Here is a 16142-nt window from a genome sequence, read left to right on the forward strand (position 1 = left end):
CACACTTAGGTCTAGTTTCTTGTAAAAATACGTTACTTTAAAAAAAATAATGGAACAGTAACAATTCTCAAGTAATTAAATACAGCAAAAAATGTGTTAATAAAACAAAGAGAACCTCAAAGTTTACTCTCAGTTCATTATTTAGCTTAATCAGTGTTATTTCTGAGGATGCCCAGTTTTTGAGCTTCTCTTGTCGTGTGTAATGTACCACGGTCAAAATTAAACAATTTGAGAGATTGCAACCTTTTCATGTTCTATGAACGCGCACAGAATATATTATATACTAATGATGCTTTAAAATAAATCGAACACACTGGGATTTGGTTTCAGTTTAATGGATTCTTTGAGACACAAAATGGATTGCAAGCCAACCTTTTCTGGCAGGATGGGGGGTTCAATATTAACAAATTAAACCTTCAATTTGAGTCCAACAAAAGAAATGCAAATAATTGGCATAAAAACAAAGCTACATTAAAATGAGAAGTTTGATTATAATATCAACATTTCCTTTTTTTTTTAAATTTTATAAAAGTCAGCCATATTAGGACAACAATAAAGCCAGACAGTCCATATTCAAAGTTAATGATAAGCAGGTCTTAGAGACATAAACTAGCAGCAACATAAATTAAGGGCATGGACCCTCACAGTGCAGCTACCAATCTGTGGCACCATTACAACAAATGAAGCCTTTGTGGCAAATAAATACATTTATCTCTCCACTGAACATTAAACTAGCTCTAGTTTAAGATTATTGGAACAGTGTTTGTAGCAGTGTAAGCAATCAGCTTGACCAGTTCATTGGATTTAGATTTTTTTTTTTTTACTGTTGGAAAAATGTTTCTTCTTTATGTCCAAACTGTCTTATGTGCACAAAAGTTACACTTGCTAGTATTTGTATGGGAACAGACACATGGCAGGATTAACAGAGTAAGAACAGTCCTACCATTAAAACTTAAAGGCGGATGAGGGGCAGCATGTGTCATTTCCATGAATTAAGCAGTGGATTAGCAGTTTGAAAAACAGAAAACATTGACCCTGAAAAAAAAGAGAAAATCCACAGGGATATTCCTGGAACTCAGAGACACACGAACACAGAGATATATTGTAAGTAGAGCTGCTTTATAGGCTGAAGGTGAGATGGTCTGATGGACATCAGTGCAGAGGACAAATCAAACTGAATTTTAAAGAAGATCCAGGTCATTGTGAAAGGTACACCGTCATTCAAAACTTCCAATGGTTATATAAGAAATGTATCTCATTAAGTAAAATCTCTACACACATAAGATGACATTTGTCGTAAAACCATGTAACTCTAAAATAAGAACTTAGTGAGCTGAAAAGTGACTGTATTTAAAATGGGTGATGAATTGAATGGACTTTGAACTATAAATAGCAGACAGCATGCCGTGGATATTGCAACGTCTATTTGTCTTATGTATAGCTGAGTTTAAAACACAAGAGTGAGTCTATCAAAGAGTTGTAGACTCAGGTTTAAGACGAATATGGCTTTTGTTGTCTGCTGAAACAAAAAAAACTCATCATTGGATCTAAGATGATTTACTATCAGTCACTTAACAGACACTTCTCAATTACTTACAAGTTAAGAGATTTCAAACTGAATCTGCAAAGAGATTGCTTGAAAAAGAAATGAGTTTAAAAAAAAAAAAAAACCTGACTGGCAGTGTAGGAAAACAAAGGTGTGAGGTGCATGCACAATGGCTCATAGTGTTAAAAAGAAAGCTTTAAAAAGCTCCTCTGAAGAGGAGAGCTTTGGGGGGGAGAAAAGAAAAACACATAAAAAAGGCCCTATTTGGCTTCAAGTCAAGGCGTCCTGGCTTTGGCTTTTTTTTTTTTTTTTTTTTTTTTTTGACGGGCTCACACTGGCCCCGACAGTCCCGTTCAGATTCAAGGATCTCTGGATTTTTGGTTGCTCTCTGCCTGGACAGGAGTGGAACCTCATGGTCAATGTAGCCACAGCTGCTGCTCATTCCACTGGGCTCTTCCTGTGAGCAGAGCGACCCAAATTTCGGCAGGCTAAACTTCCTGAAACAAACCAGGGTGTAATTGTCAAAACATATTTTAAAACCTGCACCAAACCTCACTTTTTGTCCTGCAATATCTACTGCTCCTCTTAGCCGGCTAAATAAAAAAAAAGGACAGACTGCCCTGATAAACTGACTGCTGTATTGGTTTTATTTGCTGCTTTATTAAGAAAAGAACAACAGAACTCACAGAAACTGTCCTTGGAGGGTAAAGTAAAGGACAGAAACAAAAGCAAAATGCTAAACTTAAGCCAAAATAGCAGCAATTGTGATCTCCAGAGAACGATGGATCAATCTGAACCTGCTGCAAACATTTCTCGCTCTCATTGTCTGTCCTCACCAACCCTAAAACAAGACAGTCGAGCCAAAGTACAACAAACTGTCAGCTGAGACTAAAGACCGTTAACTAGATACAAACTTAATAGAGCCACTTCACTTTGTAAATTATACAAGTTGTTTTTTTGTACAAACAAGGAATGCTTCAGGGAAAGCAAGTCCTTTTTAAAATTGTCTGACTCATATTCCAGCAATCATTTCTCACTTAAAATAAACACAGTTTAGACCCATAAGCTATACAATGACTGACACTCAGGTGATACACCTGACAGTACTAAGGGATTTTAACGTTAGGCAAATATACATACCTGCTTGTGGACTTAATATCACATTTTGTTGCTTTCTCTTCTTGTCTTCTTGTATCGGTGAACCCTTTAAAAAAACAAAGAAAAGATAATAGAGGTATATGTGAAGAAGTGTACACAGCTCATTACATTGAATAGACGTTTTTAATCAACCTTCACAAACTTGAGCTCATACCTGCTTCTCTTTTTCTCTTAAATTCCTCAAGTGGGCTGACGAGGGTGAGGAAAAGCTTTCTGTCCTCATGTTACCTGCAAAATTAAAAATTAGAGTTTAAAAGGAGGCAACTTACCTTTTACTTCAGGTCAAAAAAAACAAAAACAAAAAAAAAACACCCCCTCATAATAACTCCCCGAACTTTGCATCCTATTGCGTAAAAACTAAGGACAAAGAATACTTCCAGTTCTATTTAAGGGTTAATAACCTTTGGAAACAATGCATTAGGATAGACAAATCACATAGGAAACTTTGTTTGAACCTGCAGGGCTTCTGTACAGCTGACAGTCCTTCTTGATGTGGGCACTTGATCCACACAGGAAGCAGCAGCGCATCTCCAGTGCATCTCTTTTCCTCCAGTGATCACTCTTGTGTCGGATCTGATCTTTGCCGTCTTCTCCATCGATTCTGTCTCGAAGATGTTCTGGCCTTTTGTCAGAGTCCCTTCTATGCCTTGCTCTACTGTATATTACAAAACACAGTTTCAGACATGGTGCAGATGGGGTTTTTGTATCTTTAAGTTAACGCTGTGGCATATTCAGACAGGTTTTGGAGTTCACCTACTTCTTACGCATAGGGCAGTCCTTCATGAAGTGACCAATCTTGCCACAGATGCGGCAGCAGCGGTCATTCGGAGCCACTTCTCCCTCAGTTAGGACTTCAGGATCAAAGAAATACTCCTGGGACAAATTAAGTCAAACCACAAGTCTTAGATTATACCACCACAACATGCAAATGTGAAGTTGAGAGAGCAAATACTGACCATGTGACTGGGGTACACAGGAGGAAAGGCTCTGACTGGTGTTCCAAACACCGTTCGGCCATTGATGAAAGCCTTCATAATGAAGTTTGTCACTGTTTGGATGGTAAAAAAAATAAAATAATTTAGATGTGAAAGACAAAAGACAAGACAATGTGAAAAGGAAAACAAGACAGATGAAAACTGACAGAACAGACAGAAAAGTCTTACTTTTCCTGGACAGACCAGCACCGAGATTATGATTCAGGTCAAATGGATCTGTAATAGAATAGAGAAGAGAAGGCAATGCAATTTAGCGGTTTCCTATTTTTCTAAGCTGCCACACAAAGTTTAAGTTATTGTTACTCATAGTTGTGTGCATTTCTAAAGCAGCAAGTAATGATTCCAAAAGTAACAAAAACAATCCATCAACCAGCCTGCTATTTGGAGAATCTTAAAACAAGTTTAAAATTACTTTCCAAATCCAGATTCTAAAAAACAATGAATCCAACATTCGGTTACCTCTTTAACGCTTCTACACGAGGCAGGACTGAGTGTGTTGTGCACGACTGACCTTCGATGACAATGTATTTGGACGTCCATTGTTTGTTGAAGGTGGTGAGGCGGCCGTGCTGACGGATGCAGACTACATGCTCTCTGAAGTCGAAGTCCTCGGTATAAAAGCGCAGCAGGCCGAGCCACAGCTCCCCCACCGTCTCTGTGTTCGTCTTGTGCTGAGGCCAGCGAGTGGGCTGCAGCGGGAAGGAGGAAACAATTGAGGTATTGGCGAGACACTCAGTGATACCCATTACTATTTACTAAGAGGTATACATGAGCACACCCGAAATATTTAAATCAAATTCTTACTAGTGTTTTCAAATCATCAAAGAAGTACACGTTCCAGCCATCAACTAGATTCTCCGGCTTCTGTTTTCCATCATAAATCTGAAAAATAGAGAAGTCGTTTATGTTCATTTTGACACATTAATGGCTCATATTTGTGTTTGTAGGCTCCAGGCTGTTTGTAGTTTTTCCAGATTCTTCAATTGTGGACTTTCACTTTGATTGAATGCTGCACAACGGCAGCATATGAAAATAATGAGTAAAGTTTCGATCTAGTCTAAAAGTTCATTTATTAATAAATAGGAACGGGAAGGGTTATTTGTGCAGCACATTTCATACAGAGGCAAGTCAAAGTGCTTTTTGTGCATTTGGAAGCAATAAAATGGTGACATAACTTTCCCCTCTCTGTGCCTCATTCGATCATTCTTTTAAATGAGCAATTCATTCGGGCTTCTTATAAACCCCAGGTGCGTGCACAAAGCGAGGCCATGCAGACTTTCTTGAGTCAGCCTTGAGTAGATAAGGCTTGCGTTGAACAACTCCAGGCTTAATTGGGAGATGGCGCTAGTTTCAGCCTTGTTTTTTTTTTTTTTTTAAAGGTGAGCTTGGCTTTCTTGATGGAACATTGATTGAACACCCCCAGGACCCGTTTGTCAAATTTCAAGTCAATCCAATTTGCGGAATGAGGGGCATGGTCTTTCCAAAAGTTTACTTGTTTAGAACCCTTAATTACAACACCATCATCTGGCCGATTGGGTTCATATTTCTTGGGAAGCTAATCATTTACAAGTTTCTTGGTCGGAGCTAGAACCCGTATTACATGAAATATTAAGCTGAACCTTTTTCACCCAACATGCCCTAAGTACCTCTTGCAGCACGGGGATAACTGGTGGGTTTCTCTGCTGGAGAAAGAACAGCACCATCAGGGTGTAAGCGTAGGACGAGAGGCTGCCACGTGAAGCATCACCGATGTCACACATCTGTGATGAGATTAAAAAAAACAAAAAAACTGATGGTGATACAGCTGAGTGATATAATCTGCAGTGTAATTATGATACATTACATTTGGCTTTAAGTATTCAGAGCACACTCACCTTGGCAAAAACCTTCATAACGTAACAGAGGACTTTCACTCTCCAGTCGATAGCAGCATAAGAAGCCAGCAGGTGTGTGTTGTGCAGAGCCTAAAAAAAAACAAGTTTCAATTAAAGCTTGGCTGATTTGAGACAATATGATGTTTGAAGACAAAACAAAGAAAGAGCTTTACCAGAGTGTTGTAGAGGCTGATGTCTCCCTCCAGGCCCGTGCGAACATGGTAGAACTTCACGATGGGAACTTTGGCTGTGGTGATGGGCAGGATGTTCTTCAGACCTGGAGACAGGGTGCAGATTTAGAAGCGGAAGACACACAGGCACTGATGTAATCATTTGATCAATAAAGAGTTCATTAATGCCAAATTTCCTGTTTAGCCGTCCACTTAAATTTTTTTTTTTAACAACAGAAGTTGAAAGATTTTTTTATCCCCCGAGGGAATGTAAGGGAGGTGGTGTCATGTACCGCTAAGGTTGCTCAGTCCTTTAAGGGCCGCTGATTCAGATTGTTAGAACATTGGTCAGTAAGATACAAGAGATCCAAATAAATCAAGATAAATCATATTTGTTGTTTCGGGCTACATGAATGGAATTGCCACAACTCACCTGGGTGTTTCTTCAACATTCTTGCCAAGCCCTCAATTATGTGAATGCAATCAACATCCTGTGGGAGAAACACATTAGATAGATTGAGGCTGGAATGAAACACAAATAATTACAAAGGACCAATGAAAGACTTTATACCATTGTTCTATCCAATCATTTGTTTTATTGTGCAGTTTCTGAACTAGAAATCCGGTCAAGTAGCAACGTGCATCGCTTATGAAAACTAAATCTCCAATAAACGCAAATTTGGAATTTCTTGTACAAAGAAAGCTAGGTTTGAACAAGAGCTTACATGACAACATAAACAGATGAAAGTCTGCTCAGGTGACTGCATACTAAAGATAAACAGATAACAGCAAAAACTAACCCCTATGGTTTGCTGCCCCTCCAGCACCATACAGATGTCTAGATCACTCTGTCTGAAGCCAAAGCCATTTTTGGAGGATCCAAAAAGTTTTAGCCGAGCTCCTGTTCATAAAAAAAAAAAAAAACAGAAGTTCCATCAGTTTTGTCATCAAAGCACTCTGTTCTCAGCACAACGGTTAATGTGCAAGTCAATCAAAATGAAAGTATGCAGAATCCTGTTTGAAACTTAAGATGGGGGGGGGGGGGGTTCCTTTACCAGCAAACTGTCTTCTGACGAAGGTCTCCAGGTCCTGAAGGATGTGCTCTCTTACATCAACTTCCAGTTCATCTGGGGCAAAGTCAGCTGGAAAGAAGAAAAAAAAAAAAAACAGACCCGATTCTTTAGTTTGATAAATTACAATGAACGGCATGACTTTAAACAAATAAAACAAAGAAGAATTGCAGTTTTGTTAAAGAGTTAACTCAACAAGAGATTCACAGGAAGGATTTCATAGGTTAAAAAAGTGGACCAATTTGAATACAGTATTCATATTTGGGCCCAATTCAAATACAACTCCCACTGCGTCCCCTTAGCTTCCTTCAAAATAACATAACTAAAGTTTATTTCCATCTTATTAATCATTCGTCACAGGATTGCTCTGCACTAACACATCTTTTAAATATTCAATAAAATATTTTTTCAGACATCCCAACATCTTTCTGACAGCGAGACTTGAAGCTTTCCTCTATGCTCATTTTTTCTGCCTTATAGAGACATACGTGGACGTTGCTTATGGTAATGATTGCTGCTTCATGAACAGGTGACATTCATCAGGTTAACACAAGCAGTTTACAACAAAGTGATGAAAGCTTTACTGAAGCCAACATGACGCACTACATCAAGTAAACCTCAAACAACAGTTGTTATTGTAGCCAATATCATCATCGACCCAAAATATTTAATGTAGTCACATAATACTCACTGAAGCACTGCTCGCAAACTTTGTTTAGGACATTGAGAAACTCAGGAGTGATGAGTGGCAAAGGGTCCAGTTGTACTTTCTTGAAATCTTCCGGACAGTCTTTCTTCAGGTGTCCGTCACGCTTGCACAAGCTGCACACGACCATGTGGGACTACGAGAGATTAAACTCCATTAAGTTTGTTTGCAATCATTTCTTGCAAAGGCTAACTTCCAGTTGAGGAAGAGATTTCCACGTCACTTTGAAATATTCATTTAGGATTAAGACTGTTTTTTTTTTTTTTTTTAATAGAGGAGGGTTTCATTCACACAGCATGTCAAGTGAAAACAATCATGAGGCTTTACTTACCTTTCCTTTAGTGAAAGCTTGCCTTTTGAATTCATAAGATTTTTTCTTCTGTTTTGGGGTTTTACTCCCAGTGCTCTCATCTTTACTTGTACTCTCTGAAGGTGGAGGTGAGACACTGTCAAGTGCCAGTTCTGCCTCCTCTTCCTCCTCCCCCTCTTCCTCATCCATTGAACCAGGTGTGTCCAAATCTGGACCCTCCTCATCAGACAAAAGCTCCTCCCCTGAGATCTCATCCACTGGGAAAATCTCCTCATCCTCTGTTGTGAGGCTGTCCAAGTGATGTCTGTTATGTGCGTCTACATCCTCGTCATCGTCATCCTCGGACAAACTGCTTTTACCCAGGTCCGCTTTTTCCTTCTCTCTCTCCTCGTCCGAGTCACTGTATTCTTCCACTTCCTCCTCTTCCTCAATAATGCAATCAGAGTCGTCAGGACCATTTCCTACTGCTTTAGGTTCATGTTGGGACTGAACACTGAGCTGACTGAAATCTGAGGAGAGGACGTCTTCATTTGAAACCTGGGCGTTGGCCCCTTTAACGGCTCCATGCTGTGCCTGTGTCTTCTGACCGGCAGCTTGTGCGTTGAGCGGCAGTGCAAAGTATTTGTACGTAGTTTTGAGGCAGTGGACCATGTACTCGAACATTTGCTGGCTGTTCACTGTGCGGGCCACATTTCTCTTCACAGCAAAGGGATCTGGATAAAGGAACAGTGACAACAGTTAGTGTTTAACAAGGTAACAGGAATCAGCTAATTATTTAATACAACAAACAAACATGATGTTCTGAAGCTAATGAATGACTACAAATGGTAACCATACTCAAAAGCAGAAAACTGGTTTACAAGCCTGACAACTACATTAAAAGCTAGTACTGAGCCCTGTCAGAACACTGAAGCTTTTGAATGTTTTTTTTCCCAGTTCCCTTAATTAAAAAGTTTTTAAATCGTAAAAAAAGAAAAAAAAAAAAAAAAAAAAAAAAAGGGAGATTTTCTGACCCTCCACAGCGATGCGTTTCTTCGGCCAGTCTTTCAGTTCTCTGGAGAGGATGGCGTTGGTCCGCACGCTGATCACATTGTCAGCAATGATGAACTCCAGAGAGTAGAAGCGAAGCATTTCAACCCACAGAAGCCCAACTTCCACAGGCGGGTGAGGACTCGGAAACACCAGTGGAACCTGTGAGGAAACAAAAAGATACTGCTCATACTTTTTCAAAACGTTTTTTTTTTTTTTCTTAACCACACTCACACTGCACTTAAGTCTGGCTCACACTGTAGGATAATCGGGCCGATAATCTTGAAATTTAAATTTTTTATTTGTTTTAACGTGGCCCTAATCCTCCGTCATAGAAAACACATCAGTCTATGGCAAAATAAAATCTAGTTGTATATTATGTACAAAAATGAGCCTTCACACTCGTCTTCTATCAAAACACAATTATTGTCTGCATTTTACCTTTCCCTTTATACAGGAGCCCTCTGCAGGCTGTAAGGAGTCTTTTGAGCAAGGAGAGTAGGACCAGTGTAAATGTCCGTCCTCTACATGTGTGAGATTGAAGTCCTTCAGTCTGCTGAGTGAAAACACCTTGATCTAAAATAAGAAATGAGATGACTAATTAGCTTCAGCAGAACACAACTGCCAGAGCAACACAATGAACTTAGTACTGCAGATCTTGTTTTTCAAGAAGAACATGAAACGCAACACACCTCTTGTTTCAGGTAGCAGGGCAAGAGAGGCTCTCTGCGCTGCTGTAAGAAGAAGATCACCATGAGGGCAAAGACGTAGGGTGGCAGGCCACCTTCCTCTGCACAGTCCAGCTCACAGATCTGAGCCAAAAAGGAGGAACAACAGTGTGACAAACTTAATGAGATGACTGAAATAAATGTACCCACCAAGCCCCTTGTGCTTGTAAGCTGGCTAATGTGGAGGGGGGAGAAAAAGATCTCAACTCTGAACATACCCGAGCCCAGCGCCTCAGTGCCAAAACCAGAGGGAGGATGAGATGCTCCTGACTGGACAGAGCAGCCAGATAGGAGGTGGTTTGGAAGGCGTTGTCATTACCTGCGCTGACTTTGCAGATCAGTCCGCTGGTGAAAATCAACAGTTATAGTTTTCATTAGAGGCTTGTTCATCAGGCTAAGTAACCCTGAAACGAGCACTTAATCTTTTGGTATTTTCAGAATGTTTTAATCAACGATTAACTGTTTTAAGATCACTTCTGTAAATAATACAGTTTGAGTCAGAAATCTAACCTACAAATATGTTAATAACACTGATCAACTGGGGTAGAAACTAACCTCTTTTTGTCTTTGCAGATGACCACAGGCACCCTGGCATGAAAATCAGCTTCCAGATCAACAAACAGAGCTGAGGACACAACAAAACAAAACACGTGAACTGGTCAGACTTCCATGACAATCAAGCACATGACTGAGTTTCCCTGAGTGGAACAGGGAAAAATCTTGCTGTTAGATGAAAAAGAGGTGACTCACGGCTCACAGAGAGAGTCTCCTTGACCGACATCAAGACGTCTGGCTGATGCATCTGTGGATACAATCAATGTGAAAGATTTAGAAGATTACTACAGTATAACATGGCGTTTACCTCTGGAATGTAAATGTAATGCAATAAAAAGATATTAGCTTTGGCAAACTATTACAGCATGACTGTATCCCTCTCCATCACAAAAGATGCTGTTCAGTCATATCAGATGTGGATTCATTATCTTTAACCTGAAAGTCATTTGACATGATTTCTTATCAACTTGAACTGCATCCTGTGGTATGAAACTTGAAAGTTACACCTTGTAACAGTACCCCTTGTCAGTCTTCTTTGATATAATATTTGTATGTTGAATGTTTGTTTTCTTAAGAGGCGTGCAAGGGTTTTCGTAGAAGTGACAAAAAAAGAAAGAAAGAAACAGTATCATACCATCACACTCACACTGGGCTACTCACGTGAGGTGGATACTGAATGTCAATGTTGACATCCGAATCCTTAAATCCAAACTTAGTGCAAGATGATCCATAAAGCCGGAGTTTGATCTCTACAGTCGAGAGAGAGAGAGCGAGAAACAGAGAGAGGAAATAATACTGTTAAAATTAAATCATGACTCTCAGAATAATTAACTGATAAAAAGCAGAAGCGACCTGTTTGCTGGAAAAGCAACATCACCATCGGAATGAATTCAGGGGCACACACTACGAAGTGAACTCAAAATGTGACCCCAATATGTGGCGTGTCTGACAGTTTAGGACACAATGTTTTATCTGCAGCCCTGATGTACACAGAGTAGTATGGGCATCATAAAAATGATTATAAAAACTCAATTTAAAGTGGTAGGTATGCTTAATTGTAGCCAAAAGTAGCGACTTCAGTACTTTGGTTTGGACTGTTGTATGATGATAACTGTTAAGTATTAAACATCACACAGGAAAGGCAAAGTGTTCACCGGTCTATCTCTCCTCCTTCCCCTAACACGATTCTCACAGAGCTGTGTAAAAGAGATCCGTTTGGTCAGTAAGCAGGTTGATCTCTTGTTATGGCTAACTACTCAGGAGTTTTGTATTCAGCATGAATAATTATTGTGATCTACTCTGGTAAGAAGTGAACTATCTAAGTAGTCCTAAAAAAACAAACAAAACAAAAAACAGCGTTAACCCCAAAGTCACCCCAATGAACGCAATTAATGCTTTGCCGTGCACTCCCCTGGTCATGCCCCCTCGAGGTACCAACTTACCAGGCAGGACGGACAGAAGGAGGTCTTGCATGTAGGAGACAACACACTGTCTGTCTTCAACATCCTGGTCGTTCAGCCCATGATCTCGGACCACAGCCTCAAGTGCAGCATTCACGGCACTGATCTGCTCCAGACCAGGAGGAAGAATCTCCGTCAGCATTACCTGCTCCTGCCGCTCCTAGAAACACGCACCCAAGATAATTCGTTTTTTTTAATGCATAAAGACTTTTACTGCAAAATGACAAGACAGTAGCAAGTATCTGAATAAAAATTAACTGGGATCATTCAAAAACAGATTTTCATGATTAACACCAGTTCTCACCTTGGCCCTCTTCTTGTGCCGTTTGTCTCGAATATGCCTGTAAGCATCAGACACAGATTCCAGGAGAATGTCGCACAGAGCGCAGGTGTACAATGCAGCAGGGTTGCTGTGGGATCTCTGAATCAATTTTTTTTTTTTTTTTTTTTTTTTTTTTTAAAAAGGATGAGAGTACAGAAATCAGACAACAGCTCCATTTCTAACACTTCACACGTGTTCTAAGAAAGCTGTACGTTAACTTAAATATTGTATTGCTGACTTACTCTCAGAGAAAGTACAACTTATGAGGTTAAGCAGTTATAAAATGATCTTATCACAGCAAATAGATATTTATATCAAAAGTCTGTCAATTTTTTTTTCTGTGTACCAAAAACATTGTCCCACATCCTGAGATGTCCTGTTTTTCTATCCAACAGTCCAAAGATTCAATAATAAACATTTACTGTAAACTTTTATCGAGAAAAATGACTTTTAAAAAGTGAGTTATTTGTTTCCATCAACTAATGAGTGTTTATAGCATCTCTGAAGTTACACAAAACTGATGTATTTGGGGTATGATGCTGCCCTCAGTGTGCTGTACCTTCTTTAGAGGGTAGATCTCTTCTTTGTTGAGACGCCTCTCTGCTTGCTGAAGGCTGCGCAGTTCTGTGGCTGAGAGTGTGGACTCTTCAAGGCCCCTATTCTCTTCAGCGAATGTTTTCTTCTTGTTTCTGTTTCTCCGTCTCCTCCCTTCGAAACGAAGACATACATGTGTCAGAAATATGCTCACAGTGTCTCACTGAAGAAACCGTTCGTCAATATTGTGTAAATGTCCTGGATGGTGGAGTATAGCTAGTTGTTACTGTCAGACTCAAGCTCGATTTGAAAATGCAGCATCACACATCCCTGTGATCAAGATCCAATTTGTCACTGTAGACAGACTGCTTCTCAATAGTCCTAAAGGTTGGGACAGTCTTAGAAGCGTAGAATCCTTACCTGATTTATTAGGTCCACCATCATTGTCCTCTCTCCTCCCCTGCTCCCTGTCCTCCCTTGGACCTTCCCCCTGGGTACTCCTTCCCCAGTGCTGCTGTGAACGCTCCCTCCAGTTATCCTCTCGACCTCCACCACTGCTCTCAGGACCAGAGTACCACCGCGGGTCATCTTTCTGCGAGGGGCTGTGACCTCCCCTGAATCCACCAGGGGAGAAACTCATGGGCCCCAGCCCTCCCTTCTTGGGACTGGCCCGGTACGGCCCGCCATGATTCCTGCCCTGCTGACCTCCATCTGATCTGAAGCCTTGTCCTCTACCTTGGTCCTGGATCCTCCAGCTTTCTGCTTTCTCTGCACCGGCTCCCCTCTCCCAGCCGCCTTGCCTGGCCCGGTAAGGCCTGCCCGAGTTTTCCATAATTCACTTATGCTAAAACTGAAAAAAAACAAAAAAAAACATCCCTTAATATGAAACTTGCAGAATGTATGATATAGCTCAGTATTTTAAGCAGTGTGCAAACTTGATTAGCTGCAGATATACTGTCTTTGGAGGAGGAAACTACAGAAAGTTGCCTCTGAATATTTTTTTTACTGAACTTTTAAAAGAGTCAACTTCAGCTCAAAGCATTTACAACTTACAGCTGCAGAACTTTTGCAGCTTAATAAAAAGACAGCCATGATCTAAATCTGTCTGCTTAAGTTAGGCCTGCTGTACAGTTCAAATAAAGCACATAATAGTGTTTTATAGTGATTATGGCTTCAGCAAACACTGGTCTTTTATTAGTTATGAACCTTGACAGCTCAACATCTGACCACTTGGATTAAACACCATTAACCCTGGCTTCATGTTACCACACCTATCACTAAAACAACATCACAGCCAAGACACACACGGGGACTGTTTGCGTTGAAATGACTGAAGTTATCTCTCTTACTCCCAAACATATTAGCAAAACAACTTGGCAGACTTCTGGGAGCTTGTGATGGCATGGTATTAGCATCAGTTAGCAGGCTAGCTTCTGCAGAATGATTTGCCTCTTAACATCAGAGCTTCTTCTTCCTCTTCCTCGGTATTGAAACTCTACCTAACATGTAGCTAACACGCCTTCAAGACGTGCAAGTTCCTCACCGAAGTTTACCATTCGTCAACAAGTCAGATACAGATACGTTTCTGTTAGCTACTGCTATGTAGCCTGCCGTCTGTGACAGCTAACAGCGAGCTAACTGATTAGCTAACAACGACCAGCGTTACTGTTTATTTTACATGTTTATCTTAAATCTGCAGCTGTGGTGAAGCCTGCAATCCGTCTTATCGGCTATTATATCCCGTATCGGTTCTAAAAACAAAAACAAAATACCTTTTAGTATGTTTACAGAGGGCATACTTGAAGCCTTGCTCAGGTCTGACTTGGCATGATCGCTGGTCTCGTACTGGAGTTTGAAAGGTTACGTACAGGCTGCTGTTTTGTAGCCGCCAGCGTTTTTAGTCCCGCCCACTGCAAAAACACAGCACAGAGAAAAACACAGGTCTGGTGTTTTTTTTTTTTTTTGTTGTTGTTGTTTTTTTTACCAAAACATTTTCTTCTTTAAATTTGTAAAATGAAAACTGCATTAAGAGGGTTTTTGGACAGTTGTTAGTTATTAAAAAATAAAAATAAAAAAAGACAAAGACCAGTTGGAGCTATGAGTAAACTATGACATAACCTTCAGTCTCCACCCATCTGTTTACTAAGGGTTACTATTTTTAGTGCTTTAATTGTGCGTGATCAAAACAGCATAGGGCCAACTTCATATAAAAAAAAATTCTAGTTTCAAAGAATGACACATTTTAACTCATGATATGCATATTATGTGTGATTTTCATGGTGTCACATAGGGACATCTCATGTGAAGACATTGGCTACAGATTTCTATTCTGCTAAATTAATCCCCAGTTTTTCTGGTAGGATTAACATGTTTATTAAAAATTAAGAACAAAAATAGGCCTAACTATGAGATTTCAGCTGGTAAAAAATAATGACGCTTGGACCCTATACCCTAGTCTCTTCCTTTTGGACTTCTTTAGCAATTTTTTTTTTTTTTTTTACCAAAACATTTTCTAGGGCCAACTTCATATAAAAACATTCTATTTTCAACACATTTTAACTCATAATATGCATATTATGTGTGATTTTCATGGAGGACATTTGAACATTTGACTGTTGAACATTATGGACAATAACATGCATCCCTTACACAATCTCGTGTGTGAACAAAAGAGCGTTTTTAGTGGGAGGTTACAGCAGCTAATCTGCAAAAAGGACAGATTTAAAAATACTTTTTTACCTACTGCAATTGCACTTTACAACGACTCCCCTTTAAGTAAGGACAGAAGACATTTAACCTTTTAAACTTTAGCCTGAGTTGCACATATCATATATCAAACTGTATTGTGGGCTCATGTTTTTTGTATGGGTGGGATATGTATGCATATATGTGTTGTGTTGTGTGTTTGTATGTATGCTGGCTGCTGGAACACCCAAATTTCCCTGCTGGGATGAATAAAGTATATCTTATCTTATCTTATTTCGTGTCACATAGGGACATCTCATGTGAAGACATTGGCTACAGATTTCCATTCTGCTAAATGAATCCCCAATTTTTCTGGTAGGATTAACATGTTTATTAAAAATTAAGAACAAAAGGTCATAGGCCTAACTATGAGATTTCAGCTGGTAAAAAATAATGATGCTCGGACCCTATACCCCAGTCTCTTCCTTTTGGACTTCTTTAGCAATTTTTTCTTTTTTTTACCAAAACATTTTCTTCTTTAAATTTGTAAAATGAAAACTGCATTAAGAGGGGTTTTGAACAGTTGTTAGTTATATAAAAAAAAGACAAAGACTTGCAGTTGGCGCTATGAGTAAACTATGACATAACCTCAGTCTCCACCCATCTGTTTTCCAAGGGTTACTATTTTTAGTGTCTTAATTGTGTGTGATCAAAACAGCATAGGGCCATCTTCATATAAAAACATTCTATTTTCAACACATTTTAACTCATAATATGCATATTATGTGTGATTTTCATGGAGGACATTTGAACATTTGACTGTTGAACATTATGGACAATAACATGCATCCCTTACACAATCTTGCACAAAAGAGTGTTTTTAGTGGGAGGTTACAGCAGCTAAGCTGCAAAAAGGACAGATTTAAAAATACTTTTTTACCTACTGCAATTGCACTTTACAACGACTCCCCTTTAAGTAAGGACAGAAGACATTTAACCT

General features: G+C 39.6%; 1 protein-coding gene across 1 annotated transcript; it reads right to left on the reverse strand.

Annotated features, from left to right (window-relative positions):
* Positions 1-314: 314 nt before the first annotated feature.
* On the reverse strand, positions 315-14374 carry tut7 (terminal uridylyl transferase 7). Its single transcript, XM_065948805.1, has 29 exons — positions 14230-14374; positions 12878-13307; positions 12483-12631; positions 11906-12022; positions 11584-11761; positions 10802-10890; positions 10337-10388; positions 10142-10211; positions 9805-9931; positions 9551-9670; positions 9300-9434; positions 8843-9020; positions 7851-8542; positions 7505-7655; positions 6799-6885; positions 6544-6644; positions 6177-6234; positions 5747-5850; positions 5574-5663; positions 5346-5459; positions 4504-4581; positions 4211-4388; positions 3868-3915; positions 3661-3752; positions 3462-3577; positions 3160-3359; positions 2859-2932; positions 2687-2750; positions 315-2043 (listed from the first exon to the last, which is right to left on the reverse strand). Exons 2-29 carry the CDS (start codon positions 13287-13289, stop codon positions 1985-1987), a joined length of 3933 nt encoding a protein of 1310 aa, XP_065804877.1. The 5' UTR covers positions 13290-13307; positions 14230-14374; the 3' UTR covers positions 315-1984.
* Between the last annotated feature and the right edge of the window lie 1768 nt (positions 14375-16142).

This window comes from Labrus bergylta, chromosome 2 (assembly GCF_963930695.1).
Source record: "Labrus bergylta chromosome 2, fLabBer1.1, whole genome shotgun sequence".
Classification (NCBI taxonomy): Eukaryota; Metazoa; Chordata; class Actinopteri; order Labriformes; family Labridae; genus Labrus; species Labrus bergylta.

Coding starts and splice junctions, on each gene's coding strand:
- tut7 (XM_065948805.1), bottom strand. CDS start 13,289: ATGGAAAACTCGGGCAGGCCTTACCGGGCCAGGCAAGGCGGCTGGGAG. Junction 7,656..7,850: donor AAGCTTTCACTAAAGGAAAG/GTAAGTAAAGCC, acceptor AATCTCTCGTAG/TCCCACATGGTCGTGTGCAG. Junction 5,460..5,573: donor TTATGAAGGTTTTTGCCAAG/GTGAGTGTGCTC, acceptor ATCTCATCACAG/ATGTGTGACATCGGTGATGC.